Source organism: Microtus pennsylvanicus, chromosome X (assembly GCF_037038515.1).
Source record: "Microtus pennsylvanicus isolate mMicPen1 chromosome X, mMicPen1.hap1, whole genome shotgun sequence".
Classification (NCBI taxonomy): domain Eukaryota; kingdom Metazoa; phylum Chordata; class Mammalia; order Rodentia; family Cricetidae; genus Microtus; species Microtus pennsylvanicus.
The window spans coordinates 76920748-76947348 of NC_134601.1; the positions used below are offsets into that span (position 1 = coordinate 76920748).

General features: G+C 38.8%; 1 protein-coding gene across 1 annotated transcript; it reads right to left on the reverse strand.

The window, feature by feature from the left end:
• Positions 1–517: 517 nt before the first annotated feature.
• On the reverse strand, positions 518–3186 carry Pou3f4 (POU class 3 homeobox 4). The gene has a single exon (XM_075958185.1). It carries the CDS (start codon positions 3155–3157, stop codon positions 2072–2074), a length of 1086 nt encoding a protein of 361 aa, XP_075814300.1. The 5' UTR covers positions 3158–3186; the 3' UTR covers positions 518–2071.
• Positions 3187–26601: the final 23415 nt, after the last annotated feature.

Consider the following 26601-nt stretch of genomic DNA (forward strand, 5'->3'; position numbering starts at 1 on the left):
GCAGAACTAAAACCTAAAAGTAAGAGAATGCAGAGGCTTGAGAAAAAATTAGAAGAAGAAAAGAAAAGAAAAGAAAGAACAAAAAGAAAAAAAAGAAAAAAAAACTAGCAAAAAAGTCCGGGATTTGAATTAATATATGCTTTTCAACCTGCGGCTAGAGGAGACACTGTGGTCAACCAGAGGCCTGGCAGCCCATACTAGCGCACGTCTTCTACAAGGGGCAGAAGGTTTTCTTGTTCTTAGGTAGTTTGAAGCTTTGTCTACCGCAGCTGCGCCTGCAGGCTGAATCCGGAGATCAGCCTGGCGTGCTGAGATCCCCTTCAGGTCAGGCCCGCAGTTACTGGCTGGGCATGGGCGCTTCACTGGGCCAACACAGAGTGCTTGTTGAGGATGAGGTGCACTTATGAACCTGTCCTGTGGACTTGAGAGAAAGCTAGCCATAAAGCCACGGCAACCGCTTAATTTTGGGATCTCTACATAGTCTAGCGAGAATTTTTTTTAAGTTTTTTTTGTATGCAATAATACGATACACACAACTATCTACACACACACATTTGCACGCGCACGCACACACGCACAGAAATACATACACACATATTTTTGATTTTTTTTTAAGAAAAAAAAAGCATAAACTCAGCCGCCCAGGCGCTCCCTAGCTCGCTCAATCTTCGCCATGGGCTTCCACCAGCTGTGCTCATCAAAGACGCTGAGATGGGCTCCCCAAGAGCTCACTCAGACCTTGGTATATACAAGAGGGAGAAGGTGGTACACGGCTGGACCAGAATTTCCGTGACTTTTGCTAATCATTTTATTGTCGCTCCGCACTAAGCAAAGGGTGTCTGTTAACCCACCCCCTCACCACCCTACTGAGAGTGTTTCTCACCCTGAAAGCGAGCGGCGCGGCGAACTGGGAGGCGCTGGCCCAATCTGTCGCCAGCGTCTTTTGGTCCTGGTCTCAGGTGAAAGCCACCATTCGTGAAGGCAAAGTCTTTCATCTAGGAGAGTGTAAGTGGGTAGCGCAGGTTGTCAACCTGACTATGCTGGCAGCCTGTGGGAAACTTCAGGCACAGACATTTTTGACCTGGGTAAATTCAGAATCCTTCTGGTTCCTCAAACCCCATTTTTTGCGCACCACTGCTGAATCCTTCTGGGGTTTATGTTGTGGAAGCCTTCAGAGACTCCACAGTAGCAAAAAACAGGAGGCAAAAAGCAGCGAAATAGCCTCTCTTACTTTAGGCTTCTTTGCAAACCCATTCAGTTTGCTTGTTCTGCCCACATAGGCACTCAGTCCCCGGGGGAAAAAATAGAAACATCAACTTTCTCCATGGTATCTTCTCTCCATGCAGATTCGAAAGTATGGGAGTGCAAGAGGTGAGCATTTTTCTCTTTCCTCCTTCCAGCCTCCCCTCCCTTTTTAAGCAATTAAAAACCCATCAGCTGAATGAAGAAATAATAATACTAGCAATAATAATGTGAAGTGGTCGATTAGATACAAATTATCTCACAAATATTGTGTACAGCTTGTAGTAAAACACCGCAGACATTTAGAAACGCTATAGAAGTTTTAAAAAATGCAAAACTAGTCTATTGTAAAACAGATTTCACCTGAAATACAGCTGCTATAACCAAGGCGCTGAAAGGTTATTCATAGGCACACATCTGTCTTCCCACCCTCTCCCGCCCCCACCCCTGTTACCCAGCTCCTTGCCCTTTTTAGAGAGGAGCAACCAAACAAATCTTACTCAGAGTAAACAATATGTATTGATCAGCAGAAAAGGTTGGAGGAAAATTGCCCTTGCAGCAGGGACTATGAGGTCCCCACCTGGACTGCTTAATACAATTGTGTTTCAGAGTTGAGAATCCTGAATGCGTGCGTGCATGTGTGTGTGTGTGTGTGTGTGTGTTTCCTTTCTTAACATAAGTTAGAAACCCCTGTGGAGGAAAGAAAGAAAGAGCTAGCAAGCTAGAGAGATAGCAATAATAAAGACTGTAGTGATGAAAGGAAGGAAGGGAGTGAAAATGATATCCGCACTGCTCCCAGTGCTGCGGACCACCTTCTGGCTTCCTCCAGTCAGAGATCGTGGCAGGACGCGTCTGTTTTCACCGCGTGCGAATAAACCTCATGTGGCTGCTGATCCCCAGGCGGAGTCATTCTTTTTTCTTTTTGTCTTCTATTACAGAACCAGACACGCACCACTTCTTTCTCCAACTGGAGGCTGTCTGCCAGCGAGGAGATCTCCTGCGCTGCAGGCTTGGGACACTTGAGGAAATGCGTTTCCAGGACGCCCTTGACACTCACCTCGATGGAGGTTCTCTTCTTGCGCTTGCGGCCCTGAGCGGCGATCTTGTCAATACTGGTAGGGCTTCCCGTGGATGAATCAGCCTCCTCCAGCCACTTATTGAGCAGGGGTTTCAGCTTGCACATATTCTTGAAGCTCAGTTGCAAGGCCTCGAACCTGCAGATGGTGGTCTGCGAGAACACGTTGCCATACAGGGTGCCCAGTGCCAGCCCCACGTCGGCTTGCGTGAACCCCAACTTGATTCTTCTTTGTTTGAATTGTTTGGCGAACTGTTCCAACTCATCAGAGGTTGGAGTCTCCTCATCCGAGTGGTCTTGGCAGTGGTGCGAGCCTAGCTCACCATGGTCTGGAGGCTCCCGGAGCACTGGATGCAGGCTCTGTGTGGAGGCAGCAGCTGGTGGTGGAGTGAGTCCCCCGTGCTCCAGCATACCGCTCACCGTGAATCCTGGCTGCGAGTACACGTTGAGGGGTTGACCGCTAGACGGGATGGACGAGTTTGGAGCTGGGCTCGCTCCCCAGGCATTCGGATGGTTAGTATGGGGCGAGTGGTGGGCTACGTGCGGCGAGCGGTGATGGATGATTGCTCCCAGTTGCAGATCTTCGCGTCCAGGCTTCACGTCCGGCTGGTCCAGGGGGCTGGTGGCCAATGTAGAGGACCACGGGCCCCCGTCGCTCAGACTGGTCACCCAGTGATGCCCGAGGGGATGCCCATTGCTGGGAACTCCCTGCAAGTAGTCACTTTGGAGAAGTTTCTGAGGATTGCGGAAAGGACTTCCCTGCTGCATGCCCGCAGAGTCCGCATGGACGAGGGAGCTGGAACTGAGAATGCTGTAGGGATTCGAGGCAGCTGTGGCCATGGTCGATGAGGATCCTCTACTAGTTATAATGTGGCAAAGGGAGCAGCTTCAGCCTTTGACATCTATGGTGCGGGGGAACCAAAGCCGCTAGCGCGGGTTACCGGCACCCGCCAAGGCCAATCGCAGCTCGACTTGGCCTGGCCAGGCATAAACTCAGCCAATGATGGTGCGGGAGGCCGAGCTCGCTTTCCAAATTAGGCTGGCGAAGCTCCGGAGTTTCAGTGAGACCCAAGCAGGAAGTGAATCAATCTTTAGGCTCCATTGGCTGCCTAGCTCAGAGTGGCAGCGGCTCTTTTAGTTAACCCTTTCCCCCCTCCTGCAGACCAAGTGTTTGTTTGTGACGGAGAAAGGCTGTATTTGTGTAGAGTGGAAGTGAGGAGTCTACCTTTGGTTTCAGATCTCCCTTTAGCTTACTGAAATAAAAAAAAAAAAAGAAAGAAAGAAAGAAAAAGGAAGGAAGAGAAATTAAAATGTCATTTTGATCTTACTGTATTAAAATTTTCAGATTTAGTCAGTTAGCACTTTGGGTTACTGTGTGGTGGGGACTGCAAAATAAAAGGCATCTACAAACTTTGAGCAATGCAATGTTTTAGGTCAGAGCCCAAAATGAAAATTCATTATCTAATAAAAGCTATTCTAATTTATTTTGCTCCTGTTACATTTACAAGAAACAAAAAAGCTCTAGGAAAAAGATTTCTGCTTTTTTTTTCTTAAATTTTTGATTCAGGGCATGAAGAGTTGAGGGTTTGCGAATGTAAATCTTAAAGTGCTCCTTGGAAGACTCAGTCAGTTTGAAGTTTGCTGGTTAATTGGAAATCTGACTTTATCTTTGCTCCCCTGTCAGTTCCCATCAGAGGTCTCTCAGCTGCTTGTTGAAGCAGGCAGTCATCTTCCACACTCACCCTAGATGCACGCAGCAAACCCAGTCCCCCTTCCCAACAGGCAGACTGGAAAGCACTCAGAACACCAAGCAAGCCCAGTGTCGTCCCCGGAAAAAACTCTTTGAAACCTTTACAGCCTGCTTCCTTAGCAGAGTGATAGAAATACTAAGAAATGTGCTTTCTCTACTGTTCTTTCAAAATGTAGAGAATCAGAGAGACAAGGAAAGAGAAGACAGGAGGGGGGGGGGAGAGAAAAGGGTAGTGGGAAAGAGGGAGAGAAACCGAGAAACCGGGGGAGAGATCTTGGTGGCTAGGCATCTTGCACAGTTTTTCCATTTCTCCACAGCTGCCACAAAGCTTGAATTAGCTTTCAGCCCGGGGGACCCGACCGCTTTCAAATTTTGTTTAAAGGAAAGACATACCCTCCTAGGCTTTTCCAAGTTAGAGAAGAGCAAGTCCATGTGCTCCACAGCCCCACGCAAAGGTGTTGCTTGGAAGCAGAGTTGGTGGAAATGCAAAGATGTTACAATTACACTAGCTCAGAAAAGACAATAAATACACAACACCCAATACCAAATGTGAAGTTGTTTTTTTTTTTTAAATGACCTTTCGTTCGGTAATTTTGGAGGCAACCTAGCTGTGTAATTATATTTGCTCTAACAGAAGACGGCATCAGAGTTCCCTTATTGGTTTGAAATTCCATTAAATATATTGCAAGAGCTTCCTAGGTTAAGCTTGATTTAAATTTGCATACATTTTCATATATTTAGCTGAAATAAAAGAAGGCTTGCAGCTACCAGAAAGTCATTAAGGCATTAGTTTCTCTAAGAAGACAGATCTGAAGAAAATGCAAGAAAATGAGAAAAAAATTAAAAGCAAGGTGAGCTTATTCTGTCATTCCTTTATATAGCGGAAGAGTATCTATTTCCTGTGAAATTGGTGATTATTTTTATGACAGCACAAAGTAATAGGAGCAGAGATTGGTAAATGTAAATGCGCGTTTGTTAGGTGAGAAAACCTGGCATCTGTTTGAAATCTTTCTTTTGCTCTTAAAGATAAACACAGTAATTATTGGCAGAGAGGATCTTTCGCCATCCTCCCTGCTTCACCCTGCTTTTTCATTGAAATTGTAGGTTCATTTGCTGATGCCCTATTGTAAGGGCTTATCTGCTTTTAACCTAGAAATCGATTCATTCCCTCTGCCTCTCCCTGTCTCCCTCCCTCCTTCCATTCCTCCCTCCCTCCCACCCTCTGTCCTTCCCTCCCTCCCTCTTACACTCTTGTGCGCAGGCACTCTCTCTCCATCTCTGTGTGTCTGTTTCTATATGTCTTCTCTTTTCTGTGGAGGAATGAGGTAGGCTGTTTTTCACTGCTGAATGTATGCATTATCTTTTGCAAGAATGCAATCCAATTTGTGCCTGAACTTATGCTTCTCAAGAAATAAGAACTCATTAAAACCAAACAAAAAGAAGTTTTCGGTGCTCGATTAGACTGCCTGTTTGGTGATCATTTGCTAGTATTTGTTGGGTCAGCTGAAAGGTCAGAGGAAATTTATTGAAGAAACCCTATGTGTAAAACTCCGATCATGATTATAGCCAGGTTGTTGGTATGTTCAACACCCCCACCTAGCAGCTGCATTTGGGTGAAAATATTGCTTCTCTCAGTCTGTCTGTTAAGGAGGTGAAGATAATTATAGTCTGATAAAGCTTTTTTTTTTTCTGTAAAAAAGCGTCCTTTTCTTGTTCTGACTAGAAAGAATGTTTGGAGTCCACATTACTCTTAGTCTTGCCCTTGCTTTGCTTTGGTAACTGAGGTTTTGCTAGTAAAGCAAAAGTAGCTCAGATCATTAATCCCAAGTCAGGAGGTAGGGGGAGGGTAGTAAGGAGGATACATCTACACCCAGGAAAAGGCTTTTCATAGCCCTGTATTCTAGCCTTTAATTTCAAAATAGGTTTTTATTAGGAGCAGAAATCCTTACCATTCCCTTTCCTTCTCCCTTCCTTTCCCTCTCTTCAACTCTTGAATCTTTTCCCCTCTCCCCTCTTCCTCCTCTCATTTAAAAATTGTTTTTTTTTTGCTAGTATAGATAATGTCTATCTCATTAGGTGCAATCACTCCCTATAGCAGATGTAAAAAGTCTTCCCTTATATATGACATATTTTGCTTTCTGAAGAAAATATCTACATGTAGTGAAATCTTCTTGCTGTTCTAACTAATCTACTAGAGAGGTTTCCTTCGCCCTCTCCTGTCAGTCTAACTTCCCAAGTGTAACAGATGCCGCTCTCAAGCGCTCCTTTCTGTGGCTTCTCTTTATTCAGCCTTGCATATTTCTCCCCATGATCTGGGTTTCCATAGAGAGAGGAATAAAAGGGGGGACCATGGTCACAAATCCCCTGCCCCATGCAAAATAAAAGAGCTTCATTCAATAGACGACCCTGTCTGGACATGGGAGAAAAATAAGTCCAAGCAAAGCTACTGTTGCAAAGAGCTGGTAACTTATTTTTCATAGACTGCAATTTGCCTTAAACTCCAAGTCACCCCTACTAAGCTTGATCTCTCTGGCATCTAGGCCAAAGACATATCTTGGTGTGCTCCTCATGCAGATCTTCAAGTTCACTCCAGGACCTCAGTCGGATTCCCCTATCCCCTCTAGAGCTAATGGTTTGAATTATATGACAAAAGCTATCGAACCTATCGGGCTGGGGCAGCTAAAAGTCGCCCTAGATAGGAACTGGGCTTTGAAGTGGAGGAAATGTAATTGTAGCAAATCTACTACCTTTCTCCCACAAGACTGTAGAAGTTTCAGTTCTTGGATCATACAAGCATCTTCATTCCCTGTTGAGATGTTTCACACTCCAGTTTCCCATCCCACATTTTTCACATCCCTTTATTCTTTTCAATAAGGGCAATACAATTCAGTTGGAAAAGAAAGATTTGCTTGATTTACTTATACTTTCATCTATTTATTGGTTTGGAGTTTCAGATAGCTTTTCTTCCCAAAAAAAAATCGAAAGGATGCAAGTTTCTGAGTGTCTTTGCAGAGGCTCAAGCCTCTTGTTTCCAAGCAAGGAAGGATTCACAAAAGAAATTAAGCAGATTAATGTGGTTCAGGTCTCGCTCCTGTAGAAGCATGCTAGCATGGCTCCAGCTGGGTAGTCTGCATCCAGACTCATTCTGAAAGTGCCCCAGCCATGGTGATTATGATTCTTGCAGATTTAATATTTGAGTGTAGATTATGAAGCATTCTCATTATTTGTACAAATTGGGGAAGGGAGGAGAAAGGCTGTCAGGAGCTGAAGCTGGCAGAGGGTGGGGGTGGGAGTCCGGAAAGGAGTCTAAAAAGCCAGATTTCCTTGTGTGTAATATAGCATGAAACTGCAGACAGTAGGATGTGGCACATGGGCATGACCTCTAGACTGAAAATGTCACCTTCAACACAAGTTCGCTCTGGAAACAGGACAAGTTAGATTGGGTTGGCTAGGGGCAAGCACACATTTTCTTTTTTGAAAGCTAGGAGCTTATAAAGAAGTGGAAACAATTGAACAGCTTCTGAAAGGAGCAGAGAAATAAGCATTTTCCCCACGCATCTGTACACTAAGCTCATAAGACATTTTGGATGGGAGGCAGAGCTACCCTTCAGAGCAGTATGTTGTTCACTGTACCTCCTTTAATATATCCCTCTCCTTTCTTTCTTTCCATTTTTGTTTTGTCTTTTTTCCTCCTTCCTTTTTCCATCTTTCTTTCTTTTAAAATGTTCATCTTTTACAAACTATAACAAGGTAAGGAAAATATCTCACCATATTCGGGGGGATAATTTAAAATACAGTAATTTTGACAGCATTAGTTAATATCAAGGACACAAATGCAATGAAGTTCATTTTAAGAGTCTCTTATCTTTTCTTGACTGTGAAGAACCAGTAGCATAAACTAGAAACTATAACAGAAACAGGGGATGTACAAAACTACAATATTATTCATGACAATTTTATGTGAATACCACAACCTGTGAGAACTAGACATTTGCTAGCTAAATTTAATGTTGATGGAGGAAATGCTGTGGCATTGTGTGGCTGAGGCACAGACAGGATGGTTAAAATATAAGAAGAGACAATAGAGACCCTGGCTGCTTAGGGAAAGGATGCTTGTTTCCACAGCTACATTCCCAGATCTCCTTGACCCAGTCTCAGATTCTCTCCTGGGGTCACCTCTTCCCTTGCTTGAGCCATTGTTAGTACATGAACCCTGATCTTATGGGGTCCCAGGGAATGAACTATAAGGAGACAACTCTGTGTAGTACTCAGCATGGCTATCACCCTCCCATCAGGATTTGAGGTGTCTAAGAATAATTGTGAGGGGGTTGGTTGGCAGTCACTTGTTTTGCACTGCTGACTGAGTCTAGCTTTGTGAGACTCAGTTGAGACTTTTACAATGTACAGATCTCATACAGAATTACTGATCTTTTTGGTTTTATATGGAGTCACAGAATGACTCTATACATAAACGGCAGTAATCTTTTTTTTCAATTTAAATTAATCTCTAAAGTCAGAAATGGTGGATGTATTTAAAGACGAGAAAATAGTTCTATCTGCGTGATCAATCAGAGGGCATGTAAAGGTGACTTATTGTTTTAAATTCTATGGACTAATATTGGAAGAATCTATACAACTCAACTAATTGAACAGTATTGCTTTTAAAATAAGTAACTTTAGTGGTTACTAGAGTGTCTCCAAATTGAATTTCATTTCTTTCTTCATAGATTGATTAAGTTTTTAACATGAGTAGTTGTAAAAATGCTCTGGTTTCATTTAGAGATCCCATTTCTCTGCCTTTATACTCTGTCCTTAGTGATTACTATATATCTGAAATGGCTAGCATTCCTTAAACTTTAACACATATGGGAATATAGGAAGGTTTTGCTATACGTAGAAATATTAACTCCTTATGAGAGTATCTTTAGTGCATAATTTGATGAATATTCAGGGTTAATCTTACCACTTTTGGAGTCAAATAGTAGGGAAAACCAAGGGATCAAATATAGCCAGATATTTTAACTTAGACCTTTTAAAATTTATTGTCATAGAAAGTGCAGAAACAGAACAATGTTAAGGGCTATGAGACAGACATATACATCTCTCACACAAACATTGGGGAAAATTTTTACTCTATAAAAACATCTTGGGACCCTGTTTAAAATGAAGAATGCCAATGCTCCCACTTCTGTGAATGTAGTTTTAGTTCTTGGAGAAGGGATGCTGTCTTTCTGGGTGTTCTTAAAATAGCCATCTTCTGCTATGTTTCTTTGTACTGATATCACTTTGCTCTGGCTCCAGATTTGTGGGATCTGTTGAACTCCTTTATTTCAGAAGAGGTGTATCTAATCTCACACTTGGTTTCCAGTTCCTATGGATACATAAATCAGTCCGTAGTATGCGTCTGCACCTATGCATATGCGTGCACATGTCTGCCTGTGCATTTTATATTCAACAAGAAAACTTTTAAAGAGCCTCTGTTCAAGGTATAGAAGCTCAATTGGATAGTAGAAGAACCTAGCACTTCACTAGGCCTTCTTACTTAGTGAATTAATTTGACGCTAGCATGTTATGTATTCTGGTGTTCTCGCAATTTCAATTCTACTTACACCAAAATAAGGAGAAATACAAGCAACAATAAGCAAAGAATTGACCCAAAGTGAGGAGAAATCTGGGAACTAACAGGAACCTACACTTGCTGGGGATTTTTGCTATTACCCCAATGAAGTAAACTTGGACTGACCTTAGCTCCTGAATGTATACAAACAGAGGTGTTTTGATCTGGTGGTTGCATTAGGGGTGGAGAAGGGTCATGGTTACTGCAAACATTCAACTGAGAAATCTTGTCTTAAATCTGAAGATGGTAATTCTCGAGTCAAATGAGTTTTATTGCAAAAACAAGACAGCTATAAGAAGGTATATATTGACCTGGATTTTGGTGGTGGCACACACCTTTAATCCCAGCACTTGGGAGGCAGAGACAGGTCGAGACCACCCTGATCTTCAGAGCAAGTTCCAGAACAACCTCCAAAGCTACAGATAAACCCTGTCTCGAATACTGCTCCCCAGAAAAAAAAGAAGGGATTTATTTTTGCTAGTCCCTAGTTGCCATGACCCCTCACTTCTGTTTTTAGTCTTCTGTTTGGAGCAGAATCTGTATTGTAGAAGCTAGGTGGATTTCTTCCTCCTAGTGATGGAGGAATGGGTTAGGAACCTAGTGCATACATCAAAGCCACTGTAATATTCCAGGGTCTTTTGAACACTCTTGTGCCTTAGATTGATCTTGCTGAGAATCTTTGTCCCTGAACAGCACTGGCATCTTACAGTGCAAACTGATCCTAGGCCTAAGCACATTTAAACTCATTTAAACTCTTTAGGCCCATGTTAAGTCAAAGCACCCAAAGTATTGACTTTCCCCCAAGTAATGCCCAGATCTGTCACAGAAAGATGCTTTTTCTAGCTCTGCTCTATTAGTCTTCCCACCTCCTGCAAATTGGGATTCTTTCATGAGAATAATACTTGTATGAATGTGCACTGTGGTGATATCTATACTAAAGGTTTCTTTTTAGGCATTATGAAATAAATTTTCCCACATTGAGGACAGCAAGATTTAAACCTCATATCTTCCTTTAAAAGAAAAAAATTTCCTGTGTTTAATTAATTCTGGTGGGTGGGAATCCTTAGATGATTAAGGGAATGTGTGTAGGATAACATAAATATCAAAGCTCAAATTTCTTCTGTTCATCTATACATATTTTAATGCACCCAAATGAATAGTGAAAATGACTTTTTCTTTTCCTCATCTATACTTAATACTTTTGGTTTAGGAGAACAATTGGGAGTCCTGTTTGAAATAAAGCTATAAGCAGAATTACATTTGTTTTCATCATTACCCTTAAATGTAATCTTTCCTCAGGTGTTCAATGTAAATATTAGTTATGCTCCCACAAATAAATGGAATCCAAATCTCTCTCTCTCTCTCTCTCTCTCTCTCTCTCTCTCTCTCTCTCTCTCTCTCTCTCTCTCTCTCTGTGTGTGTGTGTGTGTGTGTGTGTGTGTGTGTGTGTGTGTGTGCAAGAGATAGATGATAGAAGAACAAGCCTATTTGTAAATTTTCTTATGTAATGATCTTAACTCTGATTATAGATCTTAGATTCACAAGAACCGAGGGGTAGAAACGGAGAGGCTTGTTTTTAGCTTCTAGTTTATCCTGTGTTAATATATTTGTAATAAATAGTGATATCTGAGCCTTCACCTTTTATATGAACTCTCTCAGAATAGAAGAAATGCATTCTCAAACATACTTTTTGTGGTTTTAATATCACTAAGGAGTCTGTTAAAATTTCCCAATAGGATGAAAATGAGTTACAAGAAGCAAAGAGAAACTCTTTGGAAAAGAGAATAAGAGAATTTTTTCCCTGAAATCTTAATATTACAAGTGGAACGTAAGGAAGCTTTTGTAAAACACATTTAGTGAGATGCTGACTTGCATTACAGCTATGCTTCCTCTTTTCATGCCTTTAAAGCAAATTTCATAACAGACAGTTAGATATAAAAAAGTAACTAGTAATCCATCCTACAATATTTTAAATTAAGATAATCTACATATTCTATAAAATAAAACAAAAATGAAGTTATTAGAAGGCATAAATTTGTGGAGAATAATACAATGATGTTTAGTGTAAAAAAGAAGTTCTGTTAAATTTTTCCAGCTTTTAAATATTTGTTATAAACTCTTCTCAATCTTTGTCTGGACATGATAGTGAACTCTGTGTCATCAACAGCATAGCAATGATTATTATTTCTTTATGGGAGATGCTTGCTTTTGGATGTGATTGTTGAAAGTAAATAATGTTCATTAAGTGAGCGAACTCTAAGCAATGATGAAGGTTTGTTGAGAAATATACATTGAAGTGTTCCCAGTTTTCATTTTTATAGTAGGACTCTGTTTTCAGATATGTTAGATTATTTCTCATTTGGTGTATCTGCAAACTGCTTTGAAATGGCTAGTAGTATATAAGTACATTGCAAGTGAACCTAGTGAATTAAGATGATTCTGTATCAGTTTAATTTATGTTTTATAGTTAGTTTAGCATTCTGATTGGATTGCCTTGGTAATGTGAATTGCCTCCAGCTGCTGATGATACGGCTTTAATTCTGTTTTAAAGGTCATGTAAACATGTGCCTGTAGCATAAGGAATGCAGATTCAATTCCCTTTTAATGTTTCCTCATATTCACTTCAAAACCTTCACCTAGAAAATTAGTAGGATTTAACAAACTATTTTAATGTTATGATTTCATTAAAATCCTCTTTCAATGCTTTACTTTTCCTTTTGCAGGGTAAAGAAGTCTTCCTCTGCTTTGCAGTACATAGCTCTTGCAACATCCATCATTCATACTGGAGGCAGAAAAAACATTTTTGTTAAGATCTATTTACTTTTCTAGCACTTTTACTAAGAAAAAGCTGAGAACTTAATTTCAGACTCCTTTTAGCTGGAGGTAAAAAAGATAGACACAAAACAAGCTACATAATCTAGCTACATTTTAGACTGCCATAAAACAGGTTATTATTTAGGGATATAGGAACTTACAAATATTTTTACATTTTGTTCACAACTAAAAATAAACTGTGGAAAGCATGAATTGCTAAAAATATAATTCACATAGAGTTGAGCGAGTATAATGCTTCACTGTTTCCAAACAGATGTGTAAAACACGTGAATTATGACCTTCAGGTTCTATGGTTTAAATACGGGTGGCTATGTTGAGAGGTTGCTCTTTACATTAACTTAAAAAAATTTAATTTTGTGATTATACCATCATATCCATTAATACTTTGTAAAACATACCATAAAATGAAATGCATTTTTTTTACAAGATATCTAATTCTTAGTGGATGATATAATTATGGGAGAATGAGAGTAGTGGGAAACATTAAAATAAACTAGAAAGTTTAATCAAATTATTGTGGAAACATCACTGTGGTTTTCTATTTATATCTCTATTATTCATATTTCATTAAGCTGAAACTTTATTTTTTTTCTGCCTAGAAATTAACCAGGAGATTATATTTTCAGATATAATTTTCTTAACTCAGATTGGCCAAGTATTGAGGTGTTTTAAAATTACATATATATATATATATATATATATATATATATATATATCTCCAAACATATTTGTTAGCATTGTAAAAACAAAACTAATATGATCAATGCAAAATGTGCTTTTATTTGATTTGGTGAACGATAACTAAAATATGTGAGTCTCAACTTTGAACAGTATTGTTTTATTTTTGGAAATATGTTATGTTCTGTGTCTGTGTTTTAGAATTGAATACTATCCACAAACACGAAAGACTGTGATTACTCACAAAAGAAAGGAGTGTTGCCATGAAAATCTTACAGGCTTATCTAAGTGTTTGACTTTTCAAATCGTGCTCATAGCCTTGAAACATTTGATTTCCCATCCTCCTTTCTTAATAACAAAACTAAACACCCAAACTTAATGCCTAGAGAAAATGTTACTTTTTCACTAATACCCAAAACTTTGGCATTATAATACTGCACTACAGTTTTTTGATGAAAAGAAAACATCATATTTGCTTACTTAATTTTGGAATTAGGACTTTTGAACATTAGATTGCAATAAATAAGTTTATAATTTTCATGTTCAATTTAAATTTCAAGGTCTTTGCTCTCCAAAGCATACTTTTAAAATTTAAATAAACGATAAATAATATAGAACTTCAACTCCAAATTATTTCATAGATACCACTTAGATTTAAGCTGCACAATTATCACTTATTCCTTTGCTTATATCAATTTGATGCCACCATTTCAGATAACACTGCATCCACAGGTGTCAGTTTCAATGAAGAAATATACTTTTTTTCTGATGATGATATCAATACTAGTGTGCAATAAAAGATAAAAAACTAAAGGCAGCAATTTCATCTGTTTATATAAAAACAAACATTGTTCACTGTGAATAGAAAAAGTTGTACCTCCAGTAAAAGAAAATGTATATATACATATATATATATATATATATATATATATATGAAAAAATCCAACCCCATCTTCATCCTGTCAGAAAACCTTGAAACCTTGACATTTAAATTTAAATGTCAGACTTCACTTGCAAAAACAGTTAATGGCCATGTTTATTTATATTTCATATGTACATATCTCTTATGAAAATGAATTACCACGCTTTGAACTGCAGTTATTTTCAGATTTTGTCTAATTGCATTCAATTTTAAATAATTTCTTAACATAATATAACTTTCCATACTGAGTAAAGACACTTACTACTTATGCTTTGAGAATGAATTATTTGAGCCCAAACAAGTTTTATATAAGTAATATTTGGCAGAATCTATTAATTTTACCATTATCACTATCTGATTTCAAATAAATACAAGTTGAGTGACTTTATTGAAATAAAAACACTATTATAAATATCTGTGATAATCTCAAGTCAATTCTTTGTATAATAATACTAATGGAAATTCTTTGTCTATTCAGAGAGACTCTGCACATTTACTTAAAATCAACTTCACTAGAATAACTGAGAGAAACAATGTGTTTGAAACAATGAACCACAATTCGACATTTCCTAATAATATATGTTCTTGTATGTTCTACTATGTGTTTTTCTTCGTTATCTTCTTATATCTGAAGTTCTATTCCCACCTCCCCTTCCCTCCACCCCATGTATTTGATCATTTTTCCAAGTCCCTTGGCTGAACCAATCTCTTTTCATGCAGAGGATAAAAAGAGAAGAACTTCAAAGTAGGTTCAGGTAATTAACAGCTGAGGGGAATATAATCTAAACCATAGGCCCTGCTTTGCACCCAGGCTGGCTCTCTGAGCCAGCCGGCAAGGGAGTGCCTATTCCCTATAGCATCTAAATCTGCTTCCTCTGAACAGCTCTGCCAGGCCTCCAGTTATCACATCTGCATTTCAAACACCATGGCTCTGGCATTAATTATTAATTAGCCTACAGTCACCCTAGAGGATTCAAGTTCCAGTCTGCACATACTTATTCATTGACCTCTATCTTAGTTTTTGTTGGAGGAAAAAACTCAGTAGAATGCTTAATAATTTCCTTTCTATTAGACCTTATGTTCTAGTTTCATGGAGAGGAAACAGTATATTTTCCAAGTGGGAATAATCACAGAATAGCCTCCAAATTTGTTTACAGTAAAATGCTGTCAAAAGTTGAGAGCTATAGAAGGAGTGAAATGATTTATAGACAACACTGAGTGTTGAAAGATATTATTTAATGTTCGACAAATTGCCTGCCTGTAGTTTCCTCAAATTGGGAGATACAGTCATGGGACAAAGCCAAACATTCTTTCATTTTCAGGGAGAGAAGCTGCAGAGGCTGTAAACTGGATTCTATCCTTGGGTAAGATGCAATCAGTCAAACTGGTAGGAGGTATAGCTGAAAGCAGGGATACCCAAAGAAACCATAAATACAGACAAGCTTTGTTAAAAGAACAATTTCCTGATCTTTGCTTTGTTTGAAAAGTAAATCATGGAGTTCCTTACTTTCTAGTAAATATTGTGTATATTGAATTGCTGGACCATTCCCAACAAACCTTAGGACATAAATGTGGAAACCTTCACAGACTGCACAGAGAGAAATTAAATGAGTGATGTTCAGAGCTAGGTTTATGTCTCAGTCCTGCCACTTACTAAGTAGGAGATTTTTAACTCATCTTTAGGAAACAAGGATGGCATTTGACTACCTCTCCTGAAATTACTGGGAAAACTGTCAGCATCTACAAAAATGTTTATCAGAGGGGTTGACATTGTTACTTCTCGCCACAAATAGTCACAGCATTGCTATTTTTTAAAGATTTATTTGTTTATGTATATAAGTGTTTTCTCTTATGTATGCCTATGTATCATGTACATGTTTGGTGCCTGCAGGTATCAAGAGAGGGTATTAGGTTCTCTGAAACAGGAATTATAGATTGTTGCAAGCTACCGTATGGGTGCTAGGAATTGAATCTGGGTGCTCTTCAAGAACCTTATTTTATTGTAATATTGTTATAATTTAGTATTATAAAATAGGAGCTCAGAATGTAGAATGGATTATATCAGGGCTTAAATTTTTCTTTACTTTTAGGGCTAAATAAATGCCTTTCAATCTCTAACATCATTAGTAACAAATCATACCTGGGCAGTTTTTCTAGAACTGAACTTGTATGGTACCTTACTCAGTGAAAATTTATTATCAATATTATTAATGTAACTTTTGGTAAGTTTGTGCTTGATAGCAATTTCACCTGTAAATGACAAAAGAATCTCAAAATTTAGTGATTTGAATGGAAATATTTTTATTATATTCTTAATTTTTGAGAAAATGATAGTGAATACAAGGGACACACTTCCTTTTTTTATTTTTTAGAGAAGTGCTTCTTAATAACGCTTAAAATCCCAAGGATTCTGCTGTCACATGGTGATGTTCTCGGGCTATGGGTGTGTTAAAAGTTGCAGTTTGTCCCATTTCCTAAATTGTTCCAAGTTAAGTTTTTCCAGATCTTTACCTGACTTTTCTTCATATTTTTAAAATACCTGCCCATAGTGATGTTCTGCGTATTTTCTTTCCTTCCTTCCTTCCTTTAATCTGCTTTATTAAAAAAAATTCGATATGGCCCCCACCAGTCACACACATGCTCAATAATGTCAGGAATCTGCAGTATGATTTACAGGATACAATATTCATTCATATCTAAGGTTTTTTTGACATTTTAGAAAGCTCAGACATAATAATTTTCAGTTTACAGATAAAAAAAATGGAGGATCAGAAATGTAAGAGAAGTGCCTATGGTTTCCGGTCCAAATGTTGTCATAAACTTCTGTTTATAGATTTTGCAAACTGTGTTTATTTTAACAAATCACAGAACTTCAATTTACATTTTTGTCATGAATTAAACTCACATATAATATATATGAAGATGTGCATATATATAGTGATTGTACAAATTCAAAGTAATTGTAAAGTAACTCCTGTGTGTAATTCCTCAAGATAGAAAATACTGTGGAAAGAAGAAACACAAACAGCTATTAGGTATATAAAAAAATTCAATATCACTAAGTGTCAGAAAAATGCAAATCAAAATCACAGTGAGATAGTATGTCAACTCAGAAAGATCACAGTAAAAATAATAAAAATAATGATGCAGATGTACAGAAATAAGCACTGTTGTTAAACATTAGTAGATATGTAAATTAGTTACAACAATTAAACCAAAGCAGACACTACTCAAAGAAAAAGAAGAAATACAGCTACCATATCATGCCAGAAAGGTGGTTCATCAAGTAAAGGTGTTTGCTGCCAAACTTGATGTCTTGAGTTCAGTTCCCAGATCCCACATGACAGAAGGAGAGCACTGCCTACTGTAAGTCATCCCCTGACTTCCAGATATTCTCTCTTTATAGCTCTCTCTCTTTCTCTCTCTCATGCACACAAACACTCAATAAATGAATAAATGAATGAATAAATAAAAACTACTGTGAGATCCAGCAATTCTACTACCTAGCATGTCCAGTGGAGATGAAATTAGTATATTGAAGCAACATTTGTAGTATCATGTTCATTGTAGCACTATACACAAAAGGAAAAAATGTAATAAATAAAACCATCCATAAAAGGATGGATAGATAAATTTAGTATTCACATAGAATGGAATGATAGTCATTCAATAATAATAAATTATATTATTTAAGACAATAGATAAAAGTGGAGTATATCATGCAATATATATATATATATATATACAAATATACTATATTATTTATTATGCAAGATATATATGCTGATATATATATATAGCCTAGAAATGCAAATATCACACGATCTTACTCTTGTATAATCTCAAATTGTATTGTTAAAGAGTTAAAAGTATGATAGTGTTTGCAAGATGGTCAAGAGCGTAGTTGGAAGGGAAATAAGATAAAACAGTGGATGGATGTTAAGTTATAGTTATTGAAATCCAGGTTGTGATGCTATTGAACAGTGGGTGAATATAGAAAATGACAGTGTATGTCATATTTCTTTGCTAGAGGACAACAATTCATCAATTTTTAATGCTTTCATCACAAATATTTCAATATATTGAGACACATTTTGATTTAATGGTATATCATTTATACATACATCAAAGAATCACATGGTACCTTGTAAGACTATATATTTGTGTTTATTAATTTAAAGAGAATAAAGACAGGAAGGAAGGAAAGAAGAAAGAAAGGAAGGAAGAAACTGCATGTTCTGCCCAGCTCCATGGATTGATCTAAATGCGGGTAGGGTAGTGAGGGAAGTAAAAGAAAACAAAACAAACAAAAAAGAAATGCAAACAAACAAACCAACAAATGCCAGACATTGCAGCACAGACCTTTAATCCCAGTACTCCAGAGGAAGAAGCATACAGCTTTCTGCGTTTGAGGCCAGCCAGATGTACAAAGAAAATTCTAGGACAACAAGGGTCTACACAAAGAAACCCTGCTTTGAAATATAATACAAACAACAAATAGAAAAAACAAAATATAACGAAGAAAAAAAGACAAATGACAAACACAGAGACCCAAAAATCTGAGACTCGGTGGATATGGGTCTCTGATAGAGAAGCTTCAGAAGCCTGGAAAGTTAGCATATATATTATTTATGGCTGAAAATGGAAGTGGGATTATTGCATCCAGTTGAAAACAGAGTCAGAGTTATTACATACATATAAAAAGTAGGCAGGGTTATTATTATAATAATTGCTTCTACTTAAAATTATTTATTATTTTGATAATATTCTTTTCCTTCTAATGCCTCCTAGGTGTTAGTCTTAGGTGTTGGTCATTTCAATTTAGCAGTGTCAGGTATGGGTTACAACTCATAACTCCAATTAAAAATACGTGCATTCTCTTAGTAAGTGGTGCCATCCCTGAGCTGTTGGTCCTGGGTTCTATAAAAAGGTGGGCTTAGAAAGCCATGGGAAGCAAGTCAGTTAGCAGCTCCCCCTCCATACCTCTGCATCAGCTCCTGCCTTTAGGATCCTGCCCTACTTGAGTTCCTGTCCTGACTTCCTTCAGTGATGAATAGCAATGCTGAAGTCTAAGACATAAATCCCTTTATTCCCAATTGGCCCTTTGGCCATGGAGTTTCATCACAACTAAGAGAATCCACCCCCATTAGTCACTAAATGAGAAAATGCCTAACAGCTGGATTCATCGAGTCATTTCCTTAACTGAGACTCTTTTCTCTGGTGACTCCAGCTTTTGTAAAGTTGACCCACAAAAATAGCCTTTACATGGACAGTGACTTGCATAACATTTATATCACCATGGTACTAGTATATCTTGTAGGCAGGTAGATCACTGTTGTAGATTATTGGATTTGAAGTTGAGTAATTTTGATGGTTTCATTTGTCCTCCTGTAGCATTCTCAAGAACCATGAATGCTAGTCAGTAGAAGTGAAAGTCCTAGTTGGGCACTTGCTCGATTTCTCTATGTTAAAGACATAAAATAGTGATGTCTTCAGCAATAGAGCCTTATCATCTAGTTTGGGAAAGCAACCAATAACCTTTGCAATAGCCTATGATGTCAGGAGACCTATTTGGACCTCTTTTATCTGTGACTCAAAAAATGTAATTCATTCCGAGCAGTGGAGAATTTATTTGGTGACATAAGGTGTCTTAGTTGGGACATTGTCTTTTTCCATTATATAGTGTCTCCATTTACATTCCTTCCATATATATATATATATATATATATATATATATATATATATATAGTAACTTCTACAGTAGTAGGTTTCCATATGACATTTCCAAAAGCATTTAGTGTTAGCTGTTCCTACTTTATCCTGCGTTCTGATTCTCTCCTAATTTACTTCTCCCATACCAGTTTACTCTGTCTTTTTATAATACAATTTCTCTATCCTCAGAAAATCTCCTCCCACCTGCTACTTTATGAGCTACATAAACTCTGTGGTTGTTCTGATTGAAGCACACATATCTAAAGCTTTAAAAGGAATATAAGAGAAAACATATGATACTTATCTTTTTGCATCTGAGTTATTTCACACAAGATAATTATTTCTAGTTCCATCCAAATGGACTACAGATTTCTTAATATCATTTTTCTTAAAAGCTGAAAAATATCCCATTGCATAAATGTATCACATTTTCATTATCTGTTCATCAACTGATGGACACCTATATGGTTTCTAATTTTGAGATATTATGACTAAGATAGCAATGAACATGGTTGAGCAATTATCTCTGTAGTAATATGTACAGTCCTTTGGTTATATTCCCAAGAGTGGTTGTCTTAGTCAATGTTCTATTGCTGTGAGGAGACACCATGACCATGGTAACTCTTGCAAGCAAAAAATTCTAATTGAGGCTGGCTTACAGCTTCAGGGGTTTAGTCTATTTTCATCATGGAGATAATCATGGTGGCATGCTTGCAGACATGTTGCTAGAGGGGTGATTGAGAGTTCTATCTCTAGACTGGCTGGCAGCAGGAAGAGAGACACTGGGCCTAACTTGAACCTTTAAAACCTCAAAGTCCTCCTCCAGTGACTCAGTTCCTCTAGCAAGGGCACAGCTACTACAAGGCCACATTGTTGAGAATTAGGTCGATATGATAAATAACCAGGCCTTTTCCCCTGTGAGCAAGCATTCAAATCTATAAGCCAATGGGCACCATTTCTATTCAAACTACTATATTCTACTCGCTGACCCCCATAGACTTGTAGCCAATGCAAATTATTCATATCTATATCATATCCCCCTTTAAATGTAAAAGAACATTTATAAACAATATTTGGGCATATGGGCACAGTTTTTTTTCTCTCCAAACTGTTTCATGCTGAATGGGGGCACTGTTATTTAGGTCTTTCATGGTATAACCTGTCTGCTAGGTTCATCTCAGTTGGCAGCTGAGCAAAGTAATTTTCTGAAGTTGTTCACACTGATCTTTCAGGAGGGCGTGGTCTATCATACTATATTGCGATAGAAGCAATCCACAGGGTCTCATCCTCTGTGAAAACAAAAGAAGAAACTCTTTTCCAAAGCATGGTATCTTTAGATCCAAATTCTGAAGTCAAGATACCTTTAGAACATATATAAAGGTTCAGCTTAGCAGCCCATTTAATGAAAAGTTTTTTGTATTAGCTCCTTCACAGTCAAAAGTTTTAAAGAAAACACAATAAAATACATAATCCAGACCCTCTGTTAATTTTCCATTTTTACGTGGCTTATTTTTACTCTATCACTTTACTTTATTCTGTCCCTTTAAAGACTTTACCCCCCCTTTTTAAGGCATTAACTTTATTCTCTATATTCTTTTTCTTCTCACTCCCAAGCCAACATACACTCATCCAACATTGTGATCCATTTAGAGGTCTTTTATGTCTGAATCTGTCCTATTGTGAATCTGTAATATTTTTTACAGTCCAGGAACACTTCTTAAAATGCTCAGAGCTTCTTAAAGCCTTAGCTTGTGCCATGTAGAGGTAATAATGTACTGCCTGTTTCTGTCAAAGTCTAAACCTTAACTGCGCTGTTATTATGATAATGATGACACTTCCTGCCTGAGATCAGCACAGTTCAGCATGGCGGAGCTGCTCCTGCCTCAGAGCCATTTGGTGCCTCTGAGCCGTGCACAGTTCCAAGCACACAGCGAGTCTAGTTGCCATCAAATAAATCATAGCACTTTTTTCCAAATGCTCTATTCAAAAGCTCTTTCTCCTGCAGGAGCCAGACAGAGATCGCGATGATGGCACAGCCCAGAAATAGGTATTTCAAAACTGCCACTTTCTAGTAGACCTGATCCTACTGCCTACCCAGGCAGGAAGAGCCGAGCCATGGGTATGGTCTCAGCTACTTTGTTCCCTACACCAAGTAGGCACACAAACGTCAGGGCCCAGAAATACACAATAGCTGGAGTTTGCACCAGTGGCAGGGCCCAGGAAGCCATGTTTTAAAATGGTGCAGCTTTTTTTCTGTTGCTTTGGTGAATCAGGAAATCTCTCTACAGCAAGCCCTAGCAAACAACAAAAAACTGTTAAACTCTGTTTTTTCTGTGTTTAAAATTAAGCTCTCTCGGGTTTTACGTGGAGTTCATTACCACGTTGGAGCGCCACTCTATAGAGATGAGGTGAGCAGGCCTGCTTTTCATCCTGCTCGGCTCCTGCACAGCTAGCTTAGCCCTAAAATAATTACATGGAAACTGTATTCATTTAAACACTGCCTGACCCATTAGCTCTAAACTCTTATTGTCTAACTCTCACATCTTGATTAACCCATTTCTAATAATCTGTGTGCCACCACAAAGTGGTGGCTTACTGGGAAGATTCTAACCTACGTCCATTTCAGAGAGGAGAGCTATGGTATCTGCCTGTTTCTGCTTTCTCTCTCCCACAATTCTGTTTTGTCTTCCCCACCTATGTTCTGACCTATCAGGCCAAGGAGTTTTTCTTTATTAATTAACCAATGAAAGCAACAGATAGATAGAAGACACTCCTACATCAGTCCCCATAGTTTATAACAATCTGAATACTGTTTAAATGTCCAAAGTCAAAGTCTCTTCTGAGACTCAGGGCAATTTTTAAACTGTAATCCCTTGTAAAATTAAAATGAAAATTAACATACTTTCAACATAAACTGCATAGAATATATTACCATTCCCAACATATGGAAAGAAAGCAGAGTGAGGAAATACTTCACCCAAACCAGTCTGAAATCCAGTTGGGCAAAATGTCAAACTCTGCATCTCCATGTCTGATGTCAAAGCATGCTCCAGATCTTTAACTCCTTTCAGCTTTGTTGAATGCAACACATTTCTCTCTCAGGCTGGTTCCACACCCTGTTAGTGGGAGGTATTCCATGACTCTGGTGTCTCCAACATCTTGGTGTCTCCAACATATTCCAGGTTTCATATTCATAGCTCCATGAAATGGCTCCTCTGAGCCTCCATGTGGAGACATCCCTGATACATGCCTGGCTTCAGCGACTTTCTTTAGTACTAGAGGGATGTTCTATAAAGCCTTCCTTACATATTTGTCTCTAAAACTAGAACCATGTGGTTGAAGCTGCCAAGTTTTGTTGTTTGCTGGCCCCTTGTTCCAATATGTGTTTGTCAGCTTTTTATTTTCATTGGTTTCCTTCACTGTTGCAGAATACTCCTTTAAACTGTGCTCTATGTGTCACTCTGATTGGTTTAATAAAAAAACTGAATGGCTATTAGTCAGACAGGAAGAGGTTAGGTTGGACTTCTGGGGACAGAAGACTCTGGGAAGAAGAAAGGAGGAGACAACAACTAGACACAGAATTACCAGGATGGGCATAATGGAGAAGAGGTAGTAAGCATGTGGAATAACATATATGAAAATTATATGGGTTAATTTAAGTTATAAGAGCTATTTAGATACAAGCATAAGCTATGGCCAAGAATTTACATTTAATAAGTCTCCAAGTCATTTTTTGAAAGCTGGTAGCCCCAAAGAAAAATCCACCTACAATTGTCACCCAGAGTAAATATAATTGAGACACATGAAAGAACATAGATGAAAATCTATAAGTTATAAGAGCTAGTTAGAGCGGGGCAGTGGTGGCACATGCTTTTAATCTCAACACTTGGGAGGCAGAGACAAGTGGATCTCTATGAGTTCAAGAACAGTCTGGCCTGCAAAAGCTAGTTACAGAACAGACCCCAAAGCTTTAACCCTGCCCCCCCCCCCGCCTGTTGTAATAGGAGCGGCGGGCTGGGCTGCATCCTGCCACCCGGCTAGCTTATGCCCAGAAATAATTACATGGAAACTGTAATCTTTTAAACACTGCCTGGCCCATGAGCTTCAGTTTCTTATTGGCTAGCTCTTACATATCGATCTAACCCATTTCTAATAATCTGTGTAGCTCCACGAGCTGGCTTACCAGGAAAGATCTTAACTTGCATCTGTCTGGAGTGGGAGAATCATGGCGACTCCTTGACTCAGCTTCTTTCTCCCAGCATTCTGTTCTGTTTACCCTGCCTACCTAATTTTATGTCCTATTAAAGGGCCAAGGCAGTCTCTTTATTTAACCAATGAAATTAACACAAAACAGAAGACTCTCCGCCATCACCTGCCCAGAAAAATAACTAGTTACAAACAAGCCTAAGATAAGGCAGAGCTTTCATAATTAATAATAAGTCTCCATGCCATTATTGTGGAGCTGATGCTCCTGACAAAACATCTGCCTGCACTTCACTGCCTAAGCTTAGCTATCTTGGAACTTTGCTCTGTAGATCAGGCTGGTCTCAAACTTGGAGACCTGCTTCTACTACTGGAATGCTTGAATTAAAGGCTTGCACCACCACATCATGAAGTATGATTAATAAGTCTCAGAGACTGAAATTCGGGTTAAATCTGAAGATCTGAAAAGCAGTACAGCCAGTCACTGGCTCTTACCTGGACCTCAGTCTGAAATGGCGATCCTGCTTCCAGGAATCTTAGAATGAGACTGAGAGCTATTTCCTCCTGTTTTATAATCCTCTCTAGGGCTGGGATTAAAGGTGCACAGGACTTGGATTAAAGGAATGTATCACCCAGTTTTTAATGGCAAACTATTTTGGCTATTGAGATTAAAGGTGTGTGTTACCACTATCTGGTCTATAAGACTGGCCAGTAGGGCTGTTTTACTTTCTGATCTTCAGGCAAGCTTTATTTATTAAAATACAATTGAAATGCTACTACAGCACCTTGCCTTAAATTTTGTTTAATTTATTTTCTCAAATGGGAAGCTTACCTGGATGAGATCTTGCCCTGAGGTCACCACTCCCTTTATTCTATTCAGCATTAAGAATTTTTTAAAACACTTGTCTCCCTGAGCACTGGACTTGACAACATTATATTTCCTTGTGCTTCCTTTCCCCTCAAACTGTATATTTTTTATTTTTCCTTACTTAGCTTGCTCCTTCTCATTATAGATCTGCTTCAGTGTGGTTGTAATAAGCAGTGAGCATAGTAAATACTAAACTCTCTGACAATCTCCTCTCCCAAAGCTTTCAATTTCATAAATTTCAATTTATCCTTGGGCAGATTTTTAGAAAGTAGTTACATGCTTCATGAAAACATCACAAGAACAATCTCTAGGCCACATGCAAATCTTCTCCTCTGAAATTTTTTCAGGCAGGCCCCCACAGTTCAAATCACCCTTTACACCGCTAGCTTCCATGTTCCTGTTAGTATGGTCCATTAAGTCCCACTTAAACCATTCAACTGCTTTCCTAAGCCAAATTCCCAGAGTCCTCATTCCTCTGAACAAAAGTGAAGTCAGGTCTAACACAGTAATTCCCCCGAATCCTGGTACCAAGTCCTGTCTTAGTCAGTGTTCTGTTGCTGAGAAGAGACACCATGACCATGGCAACTCTTTAAAAGGGAAACTTTAATTGGGGTTGGTTTGCAGTTTCAGATGTTTAGGACATTATAATCATAGCAGGAAGCATAGCCCCTCACAGCAGACACCTGGATGTACACATAGGAGGAAGAGAGAGACACTAGACCTGGTTTGAGCATTCAAAACTTGAAAGCCCATACCAAGTGACATACTTCCTCCAAGGCCACACTTACTCCAACAAGGCCATACCTCTTAATAGTGCTATTCCCTAGTGACCAATCATTCAAATTTATGAGCCTATAGGAACCATTCCGATTCAAATACCACAGTGGTATAGCTGGATCTTGGGATGGATTGATTTTTCACTTTTTAAAAACTCCCACATCCATTCTTCCATTGAAGGGCATCTAGGTTGTTTCCAGGTTCTGGCTATTACAAACAATGCTGCTATGAACATAGTTGAGCATATACTTTTGTTGTATGATAGGGCATGTCTTGGGTATATTCCCAAGAGTGGTATTGCTGGGTCCAGGGGTAGGTTGATCCCGAATTTCCTGAGAAACCGCCACACTGCTTTCCAAAGTGGTTGCACAAGTTTGCATTCCCACCAGCAATGGATGAGTGTACCCCTTTCTCCACTGGGTCTGAAAAAGCCTGGGATAAAACCGGACTTGCTGAACATAGCGGACAATGAGGACTACTGAGAACTCAAGAACAATGGCAATGGGTTTTTGATCCTACTGCACGTACTGACTTTGTGGGAGCCTAGGCAGTTTGGATGCTCACCATACTAGACCTGAATGGAGGTGGGTGGTCCTTGAACTTCCCACAGGGCAGGGAACCCTGATTGCTCTTCGGGCTGGCAAGGGAGGGGGGCTTGATGGGGAGAGGGGGAGGGAAATGGGAGGCGGTGGCGGGGAAGAGACAGAAATCTTTAATAAATAAATAAATAAACACACACACACACACAAACTCCCACACCTAATTCCATAGTGGCTGCACCAGTTTTCACTCCTCCCAGTAATGAATAAGCGTTCCTCATTTGTCACATCCTTGCCAGAACAAGCTTGCATTTGTTGTACTTGATCTTGGCCATTCTTTCTGGAGTAAGATGAATTCTCAAAGTAGTTTTTAACTTTCATTT